General features: G+C 39.4%; 1 protein-coding gene across 2 annotated transcripts; it reads right to left on the bottom strand.

Annotated features, from left to right (window-relative positions):
• Window positions 1-3067: 3067 nt before the first annotated feature.
• ednraa (endothelin receptor type Aa) lies at window positions 3068-22893 on the bottom strand. Of its 2 annotated transcripts, none has more exons than XM_034231472.1 (8): window positions 22876-22893; window positions 11686-12207; window positions 9888-10015; window positions 7761-7959; window positions 6557-6709; window positions 6189-6322; window positions 5844-5952; window positions 3068-5118 (listed from the first exon to the last, which is right to left on the bottom strand). In XM_034231472.1, the coding sequence occupies exons 2-8, from the start codon at window positions 12160-12162 to the stop codon at window positions 4981-4983; spliced, it is 1338 nt and encodes a 445-aa protein (XP_034087363.1). In that variant the 5' UTR covers window positions 12163-12207; window positions 22876-22893; the 3' UTR covers window positions 3068-4980. The 2 variants fall into 2 exon arrangements, with proteins under 2 accessions (XP_034087363.1, XP_034087362.1); XM_034231471.1 differs by lacking the exon at window positions 22876-22893 and adding an exon at window positions 13234-13486.
• Window positions 22894-23307: the final 414 nt, after the last annotated feature.

The raw sequence follows: 23307 nt of genomic DNA, 5'->3' as shown, positions 1-23307 counted from the left end.
ATACGTAGTCCCGGCTACAATCTTGTATCTGATTGGTGGAATCGAGACAATCAGCCAATCGCTAAAGAGAGATTGCTTTCCCATTCTGACGTTACTTGGGGCTTGTTTTGTTTGCATTGATCACATGATCTGTGTATCGCCAGCAGATGGCAGTATGCGAATTATCATTTACCTCGATACTATGCCTAAAATCCATTGTAGTAGATTCCTACTGAGCCCCATTTCTACAGTTTGATATTGCACTTTAAAGCTATACAGACGTACAACATGGAGTCCTTTTTCTTTGTGCTGTTTAGGCAATTGATAAGTTAATATTAAAAAAATAACGGTCCTAAAATGTACTCCCATCTCCATTATAATTACCCACCAATCAATTAATCTGTGCTTCATTTATTAGTTTGTATTTAAGGCCTATTCTGAAGCCATTGAAAGTGAATGTATGGACAGAGTTGTTTATTTTAGTATGCCAAGCCGTTTTTTGTTGTTGTTTTTTTTACAAGAAACTGGTCCTACATTTGTAGTAATTTGTATTATATTGTTTGCATCTGTTTCCTCTTATACATTTAGTTTTTAGGTCTTCAAAGATTAAGATGAACACAACTAAAAGTGTGCACAGCCTGCGCTTTGTGTTGTATTTTTCTAATCTAAATCCTGCATTAACAAGGTAATTAAGAACACCCATCAGAACCTCCTCCTTACGTTCCGCTCTTGTGTGCAGACTGTGCACGTGTATTTGCACATGTTTGAGTATGTTTGTGTTTGTGTGTCTTCCTGTAAAACGAGGGAGGCAGAACTTTCCTTTCTGTTGCTCCATGTCTCCACTGCCCCACAGTCACAGATATCACTGGTTGGTGCAGGACAGATTGTTCATGAATTTTGAATTAATCCTTTTGGCTTTAATGAATTAGAAATAGTCTTTGCCACAAGACGTGCAAGCGAGTGCCAGCATGGATAGCTTGGAGGGATTGCCATGCAAAGCGGCACACAGGGTACAGCCATGTAAGGGCAGGGTAGATAAACATATGCTGTGTTTGATCAGACCCAAAACAGATCTTAGCATAAAGGATGCAGCGTCCATTATGTCTCACTGAATCATAGCCATTAGGGTGAAGTACGTCGTACAGTATGTTCCTTACAGGAAACACACGTAGACAGGGTAAGTAGAATGTATAAGTCTGAGGAATAATAATAATCAATGCACAACAAAGGAGGAGACTTACTGTCTGATTACTGAGATATAATGCATCAGCCAAAGTGCACCTCCTTTGTCAGAGGAATACACAAGTCTTCAATTGTTCAACAATTACTTATTTACCTTAATACGTCTGCCATAGGCCTTTGTGTCAGGAAATGTTCAGAGTCAGTGAGGGTGTACGCTTCAGTTCATCTGTTCCCGAACAACAACATAAGTGAACATGAACAGCAGTTAAAGCAAGAGTCTCTTTAAACTCTGATATAGCCTATTCCACTCTGCCATTGACCTCCTTTTTTGTTCAAAAACTATTACAATGACTTAAAAGAGCCATACATTCCTACGTTATCATGAACACTGTAATGTAAGACATAGCATAACTCAATAACATATATACTGTCCTGCTGCAGTAAATACCCAGGACACCAAATATGGACCTAAAACAGTCCCCAACATTTACAATATTTACTTGACTCATGTTCATAGGTTATTTTTTACCCTATTAGAGGTGTATATTTGTGACTTGTCAGCCTTATATTTAGTGTATTTTCAAGGGGTTTGCTTGCAAAGACAAAATATTTAGAATGTGCCTGCCTTATCCTTTATGTACCGGTCAAGTCACACTTACTCACTCATGGCTGGATTAACCGGCTTGAAAGCCCCAGGGCGAATAGGAGCTGCTGGGCCATCACTGACCTCCCCTGTTTTACCCCTCTTTGTGTCTTGTGTACAGTCTTCTATTCTAACAGACCTAGGCCTAGGTTATTTGACTAATCATTTTAGTAACATGATATAATGTGAAATCCTGCTTTTCTTTTTGCAGAAGAGGGAATGCCTTGCAAGGCAACGTTGTATCTGCTTTCAAATCTGATTAAGCTCTGCATGGAGTAGCACTTTTGGACCTTTGAGATCCTTTATTATTTGTTGTTCAGTTTAATTCAATTCAAGGCTGGCAAGAAACTGCGTTCCCACCAAATTCCACAGAGCTCAAACCACTTCACTTTTCTTTCTCTCTCAATTTCTCTCACTCTCCCTATTTATCTCTGTTACTTCCCAGAAAAGCTCCAAACATGCTCCAATTTGTTTCATCATCAACGTTTTGAGCAATTATGTATTTCAAGGTCACTCTAGCGTGATGGTGGCATGATTTCATAGGAGGAATATGGGCCAGTTTCATAAAATGTATGACCTGGCTGAGACTTATCGCCAACTCGCAACAAGCCAACGTCCGATAAAACCACGGCCGCTGCTATGTGCTGTTGGTGCTGGGTGTTTTGCAGCTTTGTGTATAGGATTACATGGCTCTGGTTTTTGTCTCTGTTTGAGAGTGTAAGTTTGGGTTAATGACACTTTTGCTTACAGCAAAGTGGACACAGAATAATGAGAAGTTGCCAGAGTCAGTCTTGCTACAGCCTTTAATGGGTTCAAACTAAACCAAAAGCTTGTTATATTAAATAAACTATAGTTCAAATGTGTTTTTTGCATTGAATCAAGTGCTGCTTTCATTAATGCTATTCAGTTTTGAGCAAATTCAATTTATGGCTATGGTGACATTTATTATAAGCAAAATCATTTGCAATCCTTTCACATCATCAAAGTCAATATTTCACTAAAAAACGGATAAGAAATGGTCAAAAAATGTTGTCCTTGATTCCTCTTTTGGCAACACAGATGAGAAGTTAGTCTTATGTATCAAATTCCCATCGAAGCCGTTCACATCCTCTCCGCTGACATTCGCAACCCTAAGGGCTCAGTTGCCAAGCAGGTCATAGTGTGTTTCTAATCACTCCCAGACGCTCTTTCTCCCAGACGCAGATGAAAAACAGAAGGGGCCCTCTCGACTTCCCGGAGAAATGACGATAATAAACCACCTTGTTCCTTACAGTGGAGATGTAAATGGTTTTATTGATATAAGCAGCAGTAAAATGAAAACAAACATACTGTACATGAATTCCATTTTCCAAAGATTATTAATTTTGCTCCGATGAATAGTGGTAAAATGAAAATTGTACAGATATCACCCTTTTTTTTGTACACAAGTGTGCAAAACACTCCGAATAAAGAAATAATTATACATACAGCACACAAACACACATGCTATCACACAGTCAAACACACAGGTTTACATATTCACATAACAAATAGTATACGGTGGTGCAGTTTTTTGTAGCTAAATATGGTTTCAACATAAAAAGAAATAATTTCAGGTAATAAACATACAACTTTCTTTGCTAGAATCAGACCAGAAGATAGATACCGCTCTCATATGTCTGTTTGTTAAATATGAAGCTTGCCTACTGCCCGCAGCCGGATAGCTTAGCTTAGCGTAAAGACTGGAAACAGGGAAACGGCTAAAAAGAAATCAAAAACATAACACAGTGTTGTTTATTGATCTTAAGAGGTGCTTGCAGGCGTGTTTCGTTAACTTTGGAGGGAGCCAACCAAGCTATTAACCTAATTTACGGTCTTTACGCTAAAATACGCTAAGCTAAGCTAATGAAAGAATAGCTCATTTAAAACCAAGCGATTGTACAGACATTGGAGGGTGGTCTTCTTATCTCACTCTTAGAAAATTAATATAACCCTTTATTAAAAAAAGTCAACCTATTCCTTTTTGATTTGGAGCGATTACCACAACAATTTTAAACTAATTTCATTACACAGGTAATATCGTCTGAGTAAAGTACTGCAATATAACACTTTATAAAAGTGGAGACATATATATATATTCCATTGGTAATTTACAAGCATAAAATACACAATTGTTGATGATGATATCTGCTAAAGTTCATAGTGATAGGAAAAAAGCTCATTCCTGTCCATTTTTGGTGATATTAATGCATTACCTCATATTTATCATTTTCTTGACTTGACTTGCTATGAAAATACAGTTGAGTTGTACCTTATCCACTTTAAAACTTACAACCCTGTAGGCCTACTTGATTTTGTGCCAGTGTACTTTATGCTGACATTGGATGTGATTCTGTTGTGACTTTTGGATAACCAAACCAAAAGTTTGGTGGTCTGTGGATCATGATTACATTAAAACGTTTCTTTTTCAATGAAGGGATGAATTTCTTTGTTCATGAGAGCTTCTTTGCCAGACAAAACAAATAACATTTGGATAAGGAACTCGAAGCAATATCTGCTAATAATACCACAAAGTAGCTTAATGAACGATGAGTGTGAGTATGAGAGTGTGCAGCCGTTTGCATGATAAATGGTAAATTAAATGTTGTTATAGCTTTCCTGTTTTCCACCGTTACTGAGTAGTGAACTCCTGGGAACCACCCATACTCATCTCCCATCCTTCCCACTGACAGCGAGCAGTCTGCTTGTTCCTTCCTGTAGCCTTGTGCATCCTTCCCAGTAGTGCTGCCCTTTACAAGAATAGCATGCTCTGCTTGTGATTCAGAGTAATTTATAGTCTCCGTTCAGCAGCATCCTGTTAAAGAGTTCTCCTCCTCTTCATCTAGCTCTCCCCCTTCTTCTCTCACGCTACAGCGTCACTGTCCGTGGGTGTGGGAATACAAGGAGTCTATTTAAGGAAGTTTAGCCTACTGAGAGGCTCGGGACACTTCAGAGCATTGTGTGCAAAGATCCATTGTTTGTTCCTTTAATCTCCAGTTCCTAATCCATCCCTGCCAGGCTCATTTGTTGCTTTAGTGGTCCTAAGGATGTGTATTTATTGTCTGAAAAAGTAAATGTATATATATATATATCAGGATGTGTATTTTAACAGCTGCTGGATATATGGAAGGGCTTAAAAATAATCCTCAGGTGACAGATCAATCGCTGTATTTCCTGATGCTGCGATCAGTGTGGATGTTGTTGGGCTCGGGGCTTTTACACTGGATACTGGTGCCATTCATGGGTCCTGTGCTGCTCAGTTGGTTGTCAGAGTAACACCAGCAGCACAAGCAAGACTGGAAGTACATGGGAAGAGAAAGACAACTTTTAGAGGAATAGTTCAACATATTGATAAAATAAAATTGAAGGAACAAGTATGGTTTAGCACAAAACTTAAAATCAGGGAATAGCAAATCTACACTGACACATTATTATATGATGTAGAACATGTTTAATCTGTACAAAAGCCTTTATGCCAAGATATTTTTTTTCGAATGATTGGCTAGCAATGTCCCCCTATTTCCAGTTTTTGTGTTAAGCTAACTGGCTTATGGATGTAGCTTTAGGGTTCATATTAGTTATTTTCTACATTGCTTTACCTATAGAGTTTTTTTCTACGTGTGCAGCTTAACAAGGGTTTGCTCCCTCCCACAAATCCTTGAAAACGTGCAAACTTGAGACATGGTTTATCTCCAGCTCTGGTACGTTTGACAGAAATGTGCGTGTGTGTTTGTCCTCAGCCCCACACAAATAAATCAAGAGGCTGCTTTTACATGTTGCTTATGGAATGTCATCACCATCATAGCCTCTGTGTCATGTACAAAAGGCCTGAGTTCACTGTTTGCTTTACTCACCAGGAAAAATGGCATGTGTGTGTGTTGGTCTGTGAATTGTGTGTGTGTGTGTGTGTGTGTGTGTGTGTGCGCGTGTGGTTGTGTGTGTGTGTGAGACATAGATACAAAGTTATCGTTTAGTTGTGTTACATTCATTAATATACATCTGTTGTAAAACAGTACCATACCTTGAAGCAGTTTTTAAACTTCTTGCTGACAAAATAGAGGATAATAGGGTTTATGCAGGAGTTGATTGTTGCAAGGTTGATACCAAAGTAGTCCAGGACCAACAGGAAACTGAAAAAAATACAAATGTAAGACATTATTATGATTTTATAGAGCAACACAGAGGCCATTCAAACTTTTTTCAGCATGGCATTTTATATTAAACACTTCTGGCAGAATCAGCTTTGTTCCTGTTTTTTTATTTAATAAAAATAAAATGTATATTTTAATTTGTGTCACAACAATGCTATGTCTTGTACATTTGAATACTTTCCTATAGACCTTCGGGTAACTTCTGTTTAACTAACCTGAGCAGCTCACAGCGCGTATTCTTATCCTGTCGGTAAACCATCTTCTTAATGATCCTGCTGAGGTGCAGTGGGAACCAGCAGAGGGCAAAGATAAGGACGAGGCAGAAGACAGCTTTGGCCACCTCCCTTCTCTGCAGAGAGAAACAACAGATTTGATCCCACCATTAGATGACGAACTTTGTGCTAAGGAGGGTTAGAGGTTACAACGGTATAACAAACACTGCTGACTGAGCCACTGTGGATCATTTTACAACATAAAAAAGCGCATTTAACATCACATTACAAATGCTTTTACTTTATTTAACACTTGATAGACGTTTATTGGAGTTATGAGCATGTTGTTATCATTTAGAGGTATGTCTGACCTGTTTGAGGTGCTCACTGAGGGCTATCCGAAGGCTGCCGTTCCTGCGGTTGAGCATCTCGCTGGTCATCAGAGTGTAAAACACAGCGGTGCAGATCAGTGGCACACAGAAGTAGAAGCCAAACATCCACCAGTCTTTTGCTTCCTGATAGAACTACAGGGAAACAAGCACACATGAAACAGTAGTTTATGTTAAACTGAAATTAATGCATAAATTACTTTTGTATGCCATCCAAATGAATCTAATACGTCCTAGGACCTCAAGAAACTATCTGTAATTGCCAATATCCCTATAGTGGTTCCTTTTGCAACTTAATCTTTCGGCTCTTTGTTCTCATAAAAAATAGGCTTAAATGTATATTGATAAGAAAAGCACAATTTCACAACCCTACAAAATTTACTGAACCCACACAATCTCCACGAAAAGTTAAAAGAAAAAAGTTTAATTTGCAGTTCTGCATCAAACTTTGGCCTTGGTGAGAAGATCCTTTAAGCGGAACATTTGCTATTTCATTGCTATTAAATAATGCTGTTAAATAATGGCCGGTTTGTTCCGACCTCAGCATGGTTTCGCTGATATCTGAGAGAGATTACTCCAATTTCGTACATATGGAAAAGATATGCGCATGTGGCTCAGCTTGAGGCCCCAGATTTCAGGTTTCAATAATTGCACTTGGCCTGCAACCAATTATGCTTCAAGGATGTGAAAACGGCCACAATCACATGGAGAGAGTGAGTAGACGAGGTCATTTCTTAACATGATTCAAAATCTTTTCAGTATCAAACACTTGCTTAAAGTTTAAATTTTGCAAAGTACTCGTCAAGTATAAGCAGGTTGGTATACCAATTGTCTTGTGTTTTAAATGATTTATTAACCAAGCAGGAAGTTCTACATGTGCCCCTATATCACATCTGCCTGCCATCAAAAACACTTTTAGACTTTAAACAACACATGCTTTTAAAACAGTGGAAAGATAAAGCTGAACTTTCACTTTAAGTATTCCTAATGCAGTAGGTTTTCCTATCTCAATAATCCAGCATGTTTTGTCTCTTCATTGCAAAATGCAACGCCACTAGTACTGCACCTCGACACAATGTACTCTACAGCACATCTTGGCATTAATATAACCAAAACATTAGGAGACAAAAACACAACACACTGATTTTCTTATCCAAAGATGATAAGCAAAGGGGTCATAGCGTACCATCATGAAGCCAGTCTTTGTTTCAAGCATGCAGGTGCGTTTGGTTTGGTTCCTGTAGGTGAAATCGACCATGTTGAAACCGATAGCCTCCGGTATTGCAAGGAAGAGAGACAGCAGCCAAATAGTCGAGATCTCTATGACTGTGAGCAGAGGGATGCCCACTCCCTGAACTCTGCTCCAGGAGGCCACCGCCCTGTACCTGTGGAGGGCAGACGCAAAGGGTGGATACAACAATATGTTAGGAAGATTATGTTACTGGAGCAGGGATTATTATGATATAGCACTACTTGGATACAAAATGGAAATCAGAAATGAAAAGATATAAGAAATCAGATATCCATTAAATGTCCCACAGTGGAAAAATGTAGGGAACAGTGCAGATAAAGACAAAATAAAAGAGTGAACTAACCTATGAAATAAAAAGGCAAGCACAAGTTAATTAAAGTCAAATATATCCAAGTAGTGAAGTTGCGTCCAGTAATAATAAATAATAGAAAGTAAATATTGCACATTTAACACATTAACCATGTTATTACACTCAATTAATGAAGACACGGCTGCAGTCGTTCAGTTGCATTCAGTCACTGTTCCGTCATTAAATAGAAATTAGTAATTCATCATTGTCTTTGTCTCCCACGACTGAAGAAAACTAACAATCATTTTCTTTATGTATGGCAGCACACCAAGCACAACAAACTGCTCAGTCAGCAAATAATATCAAAATGTAAAGAATTAATGAGGAGAGATGATCAATTGTTTATTTTAAATATCTAATATTTATATTTTTGTGAAGCCTCCAAACAGACTGGCCCATGTTGGCAGATAGGTCTGTGTGTTGGCTCTTGTTTCCCGTGCACTGAATACTTGTTTGCTTGTTTGTTTCATTAATGGAAACCACTTGTCGAAATGTTTTAGTAAAATCATGCATCAAGATTTTATGGCAAAAACAATATATTTTTCATGACACATTTGAATTTCTCTGTTGAACAACATGGCGGCATTCATATTTCACTAAGTGGTAATGTATCCACCTTTTTCTCTTCCTACAACATTGAAAAGATACAAAAGAGTCTTTCATTATACAAAAGCATATGCACAAACACTGAGAAATGCTAAATGTTTCCTTGAAACAAATGGAGAGCATCTGCTCTTGAACACAAGCGTACTGCTCTGCAGTGTTCTTCTCAGAATAAATGTCATTAAAGATGTGGTGGAACCTTGGTGAACCTCTTATCTCTAAAGTTGCGTCTAAAGTGGGATCACACTGAGCCTCAGCACTTCATGATCATCATTTATTCATCAGGGAATTTCTATTAAATTACTATTCAAAAAAGGAGTGTCTGTTCACTTCCAATCAAGATCAGTTCAGTGCTTAAAACATACACTTAATGTTGCATATACAATTCCATTAAAGAAATAAGAACATCTTATAAGTTCTTATACACAAGTTTTGAACGCTGAGGCAACATATAGACAAGCAGAGAGATAAGTAGCTTCTTAGTGGGAATACTCAATAGGTATTTTCCAGAAAGCTATCATCATCCCAGCTAACAAACTATTCACGTCATTAAACCAGACTCAAATAAAAATGTCTACATACTCGATAAAACCAAATTAACATATGAAGAAAAAATGTATGACAACATAATCTAGAATAGATCAATATTTTAGTTATCTTTCTAATGATTTGACTGTACATAGACATTTTATTTAATTCTATCTGCTTTCAATGATAGAATAATATCTTGAACATTGCGTTTCTATTGGGCCTTCAGCTGGCTTTACAAGACAGTGTAACTTTAGAGCAAAAGTCCCCTCTTTTTATATGTTCTCATGGATAATTAAAACACCAAAGATACACCTTTTATGTGAAAGACAAACAGATATAATGTCCAATATGTTTTGGAGAGCTAATTGATGCTCTATATCCTACTTTAGCATTCATGTTTGATCAAACACCAAACCATAAAACACATGTGCAAAACCTATTAAAGTATATTCTGGGGTCACTTGTTGGTATACAAAGAGCTGGATTGTTGTCTTCATTTGTTTCAGGACTAACAACACGGACCCTCACATGTCATAAATCTAAACTCATGAAGCAGTGTGGAGTGTGAAGGCACTGACCTGTCCACGCTGAGGGCGCACAGGTTGAGAACGGTGATGCCCACAGAGGCTTTCTGCAGGAAGGGCACCAGCTTACACAGACACAGGCCTAAATCACTGTCTTGAAAAGGGAACCGAGATGCCAGGAGCTGGTGGAGGGAACACAAACAATTACACATGATGAATACTAAAATCACATTTGTAAAGACCTTTATTGTTCAACACAGAATTATTCATGTAATCACATCTATTGTACAAAGTCATCTGAGTCTTTTTGGAACTAATTATTAACCTTTCTTTTGTTTTTGGATTCGTACTTTCTCATCAATATCTTTTTAAGGCAATTATTCTGCAGATTGGCGCACACGTCATCTTAACGTCAGAGGGAGTCTGACACGGACCATATGGAGCTCATCAGCTGATAACACTTTGCGTAACTTCTTCAAAACATTCTCATGCAAACACCTCATCTCTCCAATCGCTCTACCAAACTTTAATAATAATTCATGATGTTGTCACCAGTATCTCAGTGCCACTTCCACAATCTCTTATATATTACTTCCTTTGGGAAAGTAAGTCAAGGCCACGTGAGTTGTGACCTTTGTTTCCATCAATTTCGTCTTGGCACTTTTCCTTCAATGCGATACAACCTGCATAAACACATTTCCTCAAGCAGGAGCCAAAGGATGAACTCCATGGTGCTTCCTGGCCTCTATTGTTTACTTGTGCTGTTTTAGTTTCCCAGGAGCACAGAAGAGCAGCAGAGTGGAAAGGAGCCCACCAATGTTTTCAGTGTTTATTAAGTGGATGATTATTTTTGGAAACCCTGTCACAGCCCTTAAGGAAGTGAAAAAGGGGATACAGTATGGTTTCAACATTGTAGACGTGGCTTTTTCTTTGTTTGTTCATAAACAGTTCCCCCCATAAGGTTTAGTTTCCTTTCTGCACATGTGTTGCTGTTTGGTTAATTCTTACCAGGTGGCTTTCTCGTTTTTCATTCGCAAAATGGCCCACAATGCATTTGAAGAATCAAGCTGACTGATGACTTCATTATTCTTTATTATTATATAAAGTATGACACTATTTACTGTTATAAATCAACCCAGGACAGGAGCCCAAGCTTAATTTATCATTATTAAACGCTTCATATTTTTTAAAACCCTCAGTCCAAAAGAAAACTAAAGTGAGTCACCCAAAATCAAAACACGAAATTGGAACCGGCTGCTCTTTCTCTCACTAACTACTGCATGAACTTTTATTAATGCTTTCTAATACAAAAAAGGGAATTAAATAATCTAACTTCCAATGAAGACCAGCTGAGAAAAATAAAACTTAGAATTGTATTTACACTGTCACATAAGTCAACTTTTTTAACTTTAACTTGGATAAAAGGTTAAAGATGGGGCTGTGTTTAAAACTCTACAAGTCATTTATCACTTGAGTAACACTGGGACTTTAGATAAAGGTCAGTGACTAATGTCCCAGGTCAATACAAGGCCACTGGCATGTGTGACTACAACCTGATTCGTGTGTTTATTTAAGACGGCCATATCCCTGCTCCTCTCATCACTAATCTACCCACACGAGGGAGATAACGGCGTCCAACTGATTACACTTTCCCGTCTATTGGCCCACTCCCTTACACCCCTTTCCTCTTCCTCCATTTTCCCGTTTGTAATATTCCACTTTATCTCTACGTATCGCTTCCATTGTTACTGCGTTTCGTCATATCAACACAGAGACCTGTCACTCAGCAGCTTGGTTTTGAAAACAAGGTCAATACTTTAATTAAACATGCACCAACAGAGTGAAACTGTACCTTGTATGTTGTCATGGGTATAACGATGATTATGTAGATAAGATCCCCCAGTGCCAGACTGGCAATGAGAGCGTTCGGCCCGTTCCTCATGCACTTGTGCTGGTATATAATCCTCAGAAGGGTGGCGTTGCCCACCAGGCCCACCACAAACACTATAATGGAAATGATGGTGTTTATGTACTTAAAATAGTCATTAACGGAGGTAGCCTGGAGGCACATCGGAGGCCGCATCGACTTCTTTACGACTGTTTCATTTCCAGATCCCACAGCTTGAACATCAGACCCCGGGGCCCCCAGGTGGAGACCGGGCCCTGTGCTGGGGGTGACGGTGCTGTAGAGACCCGGAGACTGACGGGTGGAGTGGACGAGGGAGTCCTCCTCTGCCTGAGCTCTGTTTGTCTGGCACATTCCTCTGGCTGCCATACAGGCCATTAGCACCAACATACGCACAGCTGGGGTGCCCATTATGGAACACATTCAGCGCTTTGATTCCACTGATTGATAGACTGTCCCAATATATCCCTGCAGTGAGAGAAGAAAAACAAAAAACCAGAGGAAAATGTGGGTTATTTTTCATGTGACGCTCTTTCCATCAACTTTAACGTTTTTGCATGTTGCCTCCACTTAAAACCCAGCCAAAGTTGAATATTATATGTCAGTTACAGGAATGTTAAACAGCATTAATGTCCTTTCAAAAGCTGTGACGAAGTTTAACAACTCCTTCAAGACTTAAAAAAGGTTTTGCCAAGGGGGTACAGATGGGAGATGCCAGGACTAGTTATAGTCAGGCGGTTCAGAGTGAGGCATCCGCAGAGCGTATTGAGCACCTTGTTTGCTCTCAGTCGTCCCTGAAAAACGGAGCTGTCGGTTATGGCTTTGTGTCAACAATACACAATGCAGCCACACAGTGAAGGTTGTCGTGCTGTTTTCCCAGTGAGCCCCTTGCGTGGGTTTGTAACTGAGAGATTTCCTCAGTTTTGCATTCTCCTTCTGTTTCTAATTTAGAAGGGTTTAAACATGTAGTTACAAAACAAAGAGCTTTTATTTGAACATGGAAGAAGTGCTGCAGGGCTGATTTCCAGTCAATGTTACTTCAATCCGAGCATAAAGAATCATCTAAATCTGCTAAGTAAAATACATACTGTGGCTATAGCCTGAATTCCTTTGTGGATTCTTTGGTTCTTTTTTAAAAGTTTACTCATATGACTGTCATCACCTTTTTCCCTCCAAAAAGGAAAACAACACCAAACTTTCTGGACAAAATCTGAGTAATTAATTCCACAAAGCTCCAGGTAAAGAGCACATAAAGTTTCAAGCTGTCAGATTGATGGTGAAGCCCTTTTCATCATGTCACAGCACAGACAACTCTTATAGCCCAGAGTTCTTCCTGTTCAAAGTCCCAGCTGTCACCAAGTACACAAAGAACTATTTAGCAGCCAACCCTTCAAGTAGCATCACAGTTTAGCATCAGCATGACACTACTGGGATCTGTGACAGCACACAAACTGATCTATCCATAAATAATAAATACATTTGGTTTTCACCTACCGCTTCTAAAATGTCTGCCTGGCCCCCTTGGAAACCGTCAGGCAAACTTTCGGCTGAAGCCCCCAGACATCTGTATCACATCACATGAGTAATTAACGCACTATCAAAGCTGCACCGTATCCCACTTGGTTTAAGCAATGCACCCGTCTGCTCTGAGGTGCCTTCGCATTATGGCTCAGAATTTCCTGTGGAGAGTTTGCAGTATGTCTGAGTGTGTGTGTGTGTGTGTGTGTGAGAGAGGTTGTGTGTATCTCTGCATGTGTGTGTCAGAGCACCAGTGAGACACTTTGACTGGGTGGGATAGTAAATCTCCACCTCCCTGTGGTAACAGACTGGGCCCCCTTTGGAAAACACCCCCCTATTCCCCCCCCCAGCACCACCACCTCTACTCCCCTTTCTCCTCTCACTAAGAGGCACAGCCTGCTGACAGTAATTTCCAAGGTACACACACACACACACACACACACACACACACACACACACACACACACACACACACACACACACACACACACACACACACACACACGCACACACACACTTCAACTATATCATTTTCGCTCGGTAGAAGAAAGAAAAAACGGTTGAAGTGACTTTAATGGAACAATTTCATCCAAAATCAAAGGTTTCACTGGTAATGGAAAGAAATGTTCAATTTGATTTCAATAGTATATCTTCAGTTTTATGGAGTGCCTCTAATAGACACAAATTGCCAGTAAGAGCTTGAATTGCCTTCAACCGTTAGGGCTGGACTGTTATCACCGAATCATTTGATCATGAGTACGCAAGACCCCGAGAGCACCTTAATGAACACAGCGCCAGGCTTACTCACATCAAACATGTACATCTCTCTCTCTCTGTCCCACACACATACACACACACACACACACACACACACACACACACACACCAGCACACACACACACCACACACACACACACACACACACACACACACACACACACACACACACCACACACACACACACACACACACACACACACACACACACAGGGGAAAGGGCATCTGGGAGCTGAACACCCTCCAATCTGCCCCTTTTCTTACGTCCCTCCTCCCTTCTCCTTCAATCCCTCCCTGACTCACATTGTATTGTATACATTACATGCAACTGTTTCCTCACACAAGAGGCAGCATAGATTAGATTTGAGAGAGGAAGGCACGGGGAAGTGAGTGTCCATATTATGATGTTCACATCGCTTATTTGAGACGGGGAGTGGGGGGCTAGCCATCAGCCTTCCTTTACTTTTACAGACTAACTGCTGCGTGGGTGGCCAGACCACATCACGTTTCCTTGTAAAACTTAGATGCAGTAAAACTTTACATTAGCTGTAAAATGTGGATAACCACTGTGGGGTAAATTATACGTTAGGGGGGAAAAGTGGTTAGATCTAAATGGACTTTCACTTTAATTAATAAACAAATAAATTACCAAATAGGAAAAAGCTAGAAAAAACAATACATTGGTTTTTTCCTCTCATGCAAAATACAAAACAAACAACACAGAGACAGCGCTTTGTGAGATAACCAAATGGCTGAAAGAGATAAGACAGTTCAATGTCAGGAGAGAAGAGTGCTCTACATCAGTGGCTATTATTGATTTCAAAATGGACTATTTATCATGATGTACACTGAGAGCAGGAAGAGTGCTATCAAACTCTGTCTTTCCCGCCGCCTAACAGCTGACACAGCAACTGCTTAAAGAGGAATACAACTCAATTATAAATATAATATGCTATCCCTCCTGCCTGGCAGAAATCAGTACATATTTGTTAAAATGGTCAATTCTCCACTGAATATGTTGAACAAACATAGAATCTTAAATGTGGTCCATTAACAATAAGTAGGTTATCGTTTTGACATCACAAATTGGCAAATCTAACTGGGTATATTTAGCAGCCTTAACAAAATATTCAGTTACGTTTATATTAAATGCTTACAACATTTGTACATACTTATGTACAGAAATATGATGATATTAACCTACATATATGTTTTGTTGATTATAATATTATATATTTTAAAGTAATACAGCATTAGTAGGAGTAGATGTACTGTACCAGAGGTTGCAAACATCCAAAATGTATCTTCAACTGAACTCTATATGATGCAAGAAAGAGATATCTTGATAGAGGTGCACACTCACAAACACACACGTATACAAACACTCCGCGATCGACTGTTTCCTTCAGAGTCCTTCAGTGTCCAAGGGCGTTGACTCAACATCATCTGAGATAGCTCCATGTGCTTCTCATTATTTACGTCTTCATCCGCTGAGATATGTGTTGATTTCAAAATATTACTGCTTGCGTGAAGCAACATGTTGAAACTTTGGTTCACTATTATTTTTAACAACCACTGAAACCAAAGGAAATAAGCAACTTGGTTAAAGTTCAGGCATTGATCGTGGCATCTGAACACAAATCTTGTCGTCCCTACTTGGAAAGAACCATATTTATTTTCATCCTTGTTGATATTAACCTTTTTAATCAACTGCACTTGCTATCGTAATACAGATGTTGAAGTTATAATATAGGTGAAACCATACAACCATAACTGCATGAACTCGTAGGAATAATTTATGTTATTTTATTTCAAGTTGAATACAAATCATTTTAGGAAATATTTTGTAAAATAGCAATATGTTCTAGATTTTTGCTATCATTTATTGAATACATATACATTAAAAACAATAAAAACATTCCCCACTAGGCATTGCAGCGCTATCATTAAAGTTTCAAATTTTTTTAAGACTTTGAATGAAACTTTTATGCTTCCTGCCCCGACGTATAGGATCAGTGTTTATGGTTCATTTGCAGGTACTTTTCCTGCAGTCAATGTGACTTAATTGGGTAATGCCAATATTTACAGCTATTTAAAATTAAAGGGATCGTGTTTTCTTTAATTATAGTCATGAATTTATCATGGCTTCTGAATTAGTTATGGTCAGCAGTGGCGAATATTTAATTTATAGGAACGTGATTTGCTGACGGCATCTGATTTATTACCCCCCTTTTTTTTCCAAAGTCCCTTGATTGTTGGCAGCCTCTATGACATTTTAACTTTTGAGGGGGTAGTAGAGTCTTTGTTAGTCAATCCATTAATATATAAATGATGAAACCTTTACCTGCTCCCAGTTGCTTTGGCTTTCATGTTGTTGTTGTGTTGTTGTTTGGATCATAATCAGGTATTAATGCCATTCTGTCTGAACTCAAAGATGGCAGGCTGCCTGGTAATTCATATGCTTGTTCTCTGATGGCATCTGTCGAAGTGTGCTCTCTGCATATTGGTACATACCCTATGGGAAATTTCAATCCAGCCCCAGACTGAGTGGGATGTAAGCAATTTCTTAACTGGGACACTTGCGCGAAAACAGAAAGAACAGAGAGAGACGGTTACAGAGGGGAGAGAATAAGTTTGAGGCCAATTCTACTGTGACAAGCAGTGACAGAGTGGAGAGGCTTCAGTGTACTGCCTGGCTTCATTAATTTGGGACATATGCGCCACACAAACAAAAGTTAGAGCACGAGAGGAAAATAAAATGATCTTGATGGAAGATTTTTCATGATAGCCTGATTAGTGCCAGACTTCATCTGAAATTAATCAATATAATATTAACAGACGATCTTAATTAGGAGGAGGGAAGCTTTGTCGAAGCCGTGATGATGATATTTGATGAAAACAGCCTGTGGAGACGTCTGTGTTCTCGAGAAGAATTTGGCAGTTGTAGAGTTCCTTTTCTTTAACTTAGGCCTTTACTTTTTCCAAAGGTGTCCCCTTAATGATAACTGACAGGAGGTTATCTGTTGTACAACCTCACGATGATAAGTCTGCAGGAACAGCTAATTCTGGGCCCTTGGAGCTCTCAGCCGATTATCTTTAGAACTGTATCTTAAGACCATAGGTCACAAAAATTGAAGCATGAGAACCATCAGTATTTTCTGCAGTAAAAATGTATCCGTGGTTTTCTGATTTCAGTGTATCAATATGTGTTATTTTGGCAACACAGCGTTTATCCACACACTTAAAGTCACATTAGCAGCATAACATTTAACAAATAAAGTGCATTTTAAAAGTTTTTTCTATATTATTTTATTCGATTCCCCACGTTTAGAGTCAAAGTTAAAGGGGCAGCTGTCTTGTGGGTTGTGATGTCAGGTGTATTTTGCACTTAAAGACGATTAATATTTCATTACTGCATTCTAACTAGACCGCCCCTTATAGCCCTTCAACTCCACTACTTCCAAATTATGACTCAGTCTTACCAGCATTTGCACAACAGGGGGGAGATGAGGATGTCCAGTAAGAGGGAGGTGTGATGCCAATTCAAGCAAACACATTGGGAATAGAGATAACATTTGTAGAAGATGAATATTACAGTAATGGGCCTATTTATAATATTGTAAAAGTCAATTTAGCTTGCAAGCATTAGCAATACAATTCTAATTTTAAAGATCCAGCACCCAGTCTCCAAAGTGTATCATGAGCTGAGCGTATTAATTTTTCCTGAAATAATAACAAAACATTTTTTTTAATGTCTGTTGGAGTCAGACTTTATGCTGAACTTCACTTTGGTCATACAGATGCGGTCAGTTTAATAACATTTTAATGAAAGATAAACAAGCTACACTGCAATGTTACCTTTAAAAAGCAATGGTGAAGTTCAGTTATGACATGAAATTGTCATGTGCCACCCAAAACAAGTAGAACTAGAAAACTGAATGCTTGTTTGATATCATCAGCTCACGATTGTCACACACAGCAGAAAATTGTTTTTTTAACCTTTCATTTCTTTAGCAAAATCCTTTGACTAACACAGTAAAAACAATGAGGTGTGATTCATATTCACAGTTGTTGTTATAATATGCAGACCAGATGTATTCACATGCTTAACACAGAGCTTTCAGAGGACAGGGCTACTGATAGTGGAGTCTTTTACATTGCACTTACAGCCGAGACACATTCCTGCGTACAATCTGGCTCTTATCGGACAGACCCTGAACGTGCTGATAAATGCAAGAGTCCTAGCCCATCGCACTTTGCTTTCCCTATCAGAAAGCCTCTGAGTGCATGCTTAAAATGTCTAGGACATAATTATAACTCCATGTCCGTCAGACCAGCAAACAGGACGTTTTGGATGTTTCTGTGGTGCTTTTCAAACACTGAAATCTCTGTGTATATCCTGTATAAACTAATTAGTATGAGGATTTTGTGTTGCAAGTATCACCAAAACACAAACTGCCACTGGAGCCGAACATTTTGCAGTCTTTACCTCAGGTAGGTTACGTTTGAAAAAAACATCTGTGGACAATTTGAACATGGCATGCTACTTGTAAACACAGCTGTGAAAACCAAGTGGCCAAAAACTGAAGATAACAAACCTCAGTCAAAAGAGACTGATGGAAGTTTCCTTGAACTTCCAGATGTTGCTCTGTTCGAGCCAGTTACCTGATACAAATCTGATATCTGGCTGTAATGTGTGCAGCGTGTAATGTCACTTTATCAATAGTTGCCATCCTCTCTGCCAAACAATCTGCATGCTTTTTCTGCCAGTCTGTTGCCAACTGTCCATTATTACCAGTTGCTCTTTTATTGGGACCAACCTCCAGCCTGTCCCCCTTCTCCCTGCAGAACACTTAATCCCTCCGCTTATTTCCCTTGATTGCTTACAGTGTTGTTCGGTGCTTTGATGCAGGGCCTGTTTGCTCTTTGAGACTGCCTTATGAAACTAAGGAATACTTTTCCTTTATATGAATATTTAATAAAGCAACAAATTGGGATTTGCCTGTAAAAACTAAAGGCATTGAATAATAAATCAGTAATCACCTCGAAATACTTTAATTTTTGACCTCAAATCTTAAAATAGCTCTTCTACTGAAGCTCAACTGACACTACGTGGTCACTTTCACTTGTTTGTAGACTTTGCACATGAACGCTGCATTAGCCATCGAAATATAACAATGAGATAACAGACATAAATAGTTCGAGTCTGGTATCACCTTACACAAAGGTATTCAAATGTCCATTTTAGTGTTATAATGAGTTAATAACAATCAGGGTTATTGCAACATAGTCTATTCTTAACACTGTGAACACACACATGCTCATTGCATGGCTTGCACCTGTCACAGTAGTCAGACACAATTGAAAGCTGCTCTGTTTGGCTTTGAGACTGTCGCTCGAAAAAGAAGCCCATCAACGTTGTTTTACTCTTATAACATATGATCTTAAAGGTCCCATGTCATGGCCATTTCTACTGATCATATTTCCATTGTTGAGGTCTACTAGAATAGATTTAAATTGTGATTCCAAAATCACATTGGTTTCTCATACAGCATCTCTGTATAGTATGTGTATTCACTCTGTCCTAAACGGCTTGTTGGAGCTCCTGCGAGCCCAGTGTGCTCTGATTGGTCGGGACGTTGCAAGGCTCGTTGCTGCTAGCCGCTGCTGCGAGGAGCGGACAGGTTTCCGGTTCGGCGATACAGCGAGAACAAGCGAAACTCATCCTGAGCACACACAAACACTCACAGCCGAAGTAAAAACAATAAGTGTGGCTTGATATTGAGTAAGAAAAAGGTTTATTATAACGCTGTGAGAATGGGTCTGCGGAGAGCATTTCTCCACGATCCCAACTCGTCTATTACCAGGAGCTCTATGCAAGTCAATGGGACTCGCTGTTAGTTAGCCAAGGGATCCTGGTGTGTGAGGTGCTCCGCGGATTGGTCCATTTGGGCCAATCCGGTCATTTGTTGTTGATTTGGGTGTTCATACGTCACAGAACCCAAGAAGCAAACAATGGAAAATGAGAAATCTCCAACGAGGCGTTCTGGGGCAGCATAGACAGGTATTTTCTGTGTTAGAGTTTTACTCGCTACAGGGTGTACTTTGAGGGTGTGTGACTCTGCAGACCGTTTACATGCAGAAAAACCTTCATAACACACAAGGAGACGGGTAATAACCGGGCCCTTTAAAGATTTAAACAGTAATGCTGGCGGTATTTAATATTCTTTCATTTTTAAGTGTTGATAAATCAAAGGGAACGACCCCTAAGTTGATACTACGAACAAATACTGTCTGTTTACCAAAAGTCACTTTGCGCCACAGAGTTCTTTAGAGGTTCAAGTGACATGTCAAGGACCCACACTGTTGCTGGGTGTTGTGTTGCTTTAATACAATGAATATTGACACCATCATTTATTTTGAGCTATAGTCACTATTAATCCTCGTAAGAACATGGTCCCCAAAACTCATTAATTACTCCTGTTTTGAGACAAGCTCTCTTAGAGAAGGACTTACTTACTTTGTTAACTATTTGTCTAATAATTGTTCTCCCTTCGTTTTAACCATATGGTTATACAGTAAGATTGTATGAACAAAAACAACAGAACTTCTTGATTCTGTTTAGGCAACACAACTAAGATACTTGGTTACATTTAATAAAATGTCCTGGTTTACCGTCAAACAAATATGTGTATTCCATTTTTAAGTTTTGGATCCTGCACCAACCTGTTTTGAAACAGTATGTCTTCAGCAGGGGCCAATGGGCTCGACTGCCACTGACAAGTTCAAGAACTTAGAACGTTTTGATAGATGAAATAGAATATTGTCGATTTCGGTCTTTTCATGGGATTTGTTAACAAAAATGAAACATTCAAATAATGTCAGCATTACCCTTTAACCCCGTTTCATGAAATGAAAACACCAGAATGAATACACAGACTGCACTCTGATGATAATCAGTGTTTCCAAATGTTTATTGACATCTCGTGTCATCACATTGTCAAACAGCTGCAGTGTTGCAGACTGCGGTTATCTCTCAAGACGTCCATGCATGAAACATAACCTTTGGGTTTTTTTTCCCCATTGTGTTGATTAACAGACCAGAGGGATTTCCTCGCCTTATCTAGCCCTTCATACTGTATGACCTCCTTCTGAGTTATACTCCTCAGCAGCAAGTCCCCAGACCTTATCGTTCCCGTCTGTCTTCATCATGACTGCGAGCCAAAAAGAAGGGTTTGTCAAAGGTTAGAGGTGAGAAGACTGACACTCACATCTGGCAGAGATTATGTCCTGATTAGAGGCTGAGATATTGTGTGAGATGTGCCTTGAATGTGTATTTGTGTGTTTGTGATCTGTGTGAAAGGTACCTTGTAATCATATATTTTATTCTGCTAATAAATAAAGCCCTTTGCTTAGAGGAATGACATTTTGTTTTAATCATTTACTGTGGACTTAAAAAATATGACAATTGTTTTGATACCCCACTGTTAAACGAGTTATAAAACAGTTAACACAAAATAAATAATGCTAAGGAAATGCTAATCCCTTTGATGGCTTCACATGTCAAAAAACACTGATTGGCTGTGATTGCTGTGATTCATGGGATATGCATATATAAGCACCAGTTGGGATCAACTAGCCCGAAGCACTTAAATGACCTTTGACCTGTATAATGGGACCCGCATTCGGCCCTGAGGGTCAAAGGATACGTAGGGGCCCACCTGTGTAGACAATTAACACAGGAAGCTTGTGTTCAAACTGAAACACAACACTGAAAATATCGATGTAATATGCAGCAGCAGATGATGGCAAAAGGTGAGATAATTATTTAAATATTTATTTTGCCATTCAGTGGTAGTACTTTACATCCTGCATATGGCTAATAACAAACCATGTTAAAAATAACGTTTTCTTCACTGTCATTTTGTTGCCTCTGTTTTCATGCCCTGGTAGCATACTTTATTGGAATTGGTTCTTATCTTCTTAACATATCGCTCATGCAATCAGCTTAAGTGCAGAATGAGTATTACTGACCGAGCCTCTCATATTGGATGGTGTTTCCTGTGCTCGATGATCAAAGCGGAGGTCATGGGCACTGCCACGCATGCCAGGGCAGGGCTACTAAAAAACATGTTCTTGTTTGGAGATACGGGTTATTAACTGCGGCCTCCGTGCTTTTATAATGCTATGTTCTTTTTGTTGGGTGTGTTTCTCTCAGAGATGTTTATTGAGTTGATAAAGAATGATGATGGACAAGTGTACAAAGTGAAAACCACACTTAATTGTAAAAACATACAATATCTTTGGCGAAACTATGAAGAATAATATAAGGAGAAGGCTATTTGGCATATCAAAACTGGACTTGCCATTGATATTCAAATGATATTGATATCATGGCATTTGGGCAAATTAGGTTGATGAAAGTGTAGCATGTTCTCATTCATAACACTCCGTTCGATGTCTCACTATGGATGCGCCTCAACGCGTATGCAAACAGAAGCATCAATCTCATTACGCCAATCCTGATTGGCTGGTGATCTTGACGTCAGCGTCAGGGAATCCACCCACCCTTTAAGTAGCTTGCGCTACGACGCAGCGTCATTCAAACACCTCTTCTCGCTTCAGAGCACATCTCGATTTATCAGTAACCGGGCTAGCTTAACGGTCCACAGACTGAACCCAAAGCTAACATTCGGTCGACGGGCGCTTGCCGGTTACTTTTTTGCTTTGCAAGAAGACTGAGCAATATTAACACACCAGTTAATATTGTAATCTGCCTCGCCGTTTCTTTCTGTCGAAATAACGGTAAGGTTTGATTTTTTATTCAAGCTAGTAACATACCTGTTGCTATTTTGTTCTTCCCTCCACACCGACACCACGGTAAAGAGGACGTTCTCGTTTCTCTCTCACACCAGAGGAGACAGAGATAAAAAAAAAAAAAAAAGGTATTAACACACCAGTTAATATTCTTTAAAGAATCAAATCTACACCGTCGCCTTTTTTCCTTTCGGACTAACGGCAAGGTTGGATTTTTTCTCAGTGACGTACCTGTTACTAGCGTGTCCACTCCACGCTGACACCCTGGCGATCGAAGATGGACCCTTCTCTCCCTCACACCAGAGGAGTCAGGGACTCGGAGGCTCGGCTATGCGGCTGCGGGTTTAAGATTTCAGGCACAGACTCACACCAGGTCTGCTCGTCCTGCTTTGGGCTGGAACACGCCCGGGAGGCTATCGATAACCCCGGCTCGTGCGGGCATTGTACCCGCTTCAC

The sequence above is a fragment of the Gymnodraco acuticeps genome, unplaced genomic scaffold (assembly GCF_902827175.1).
Source record: "Gymnodraco acuticeps unplaced genomic scaffold, fGymAcu1.1, whole genome shotgun sequence".
NCBI classification, from domain to species: Eukaryota; Metazoa; Chordata; class Actinopteri; order Perciformes; family Bathydraconidae; genus Gymnodraco; species Gymnodraco acuticeps.
This window is presented reverse-complemented; position numbering and strand designations above follow the sequence as displayed.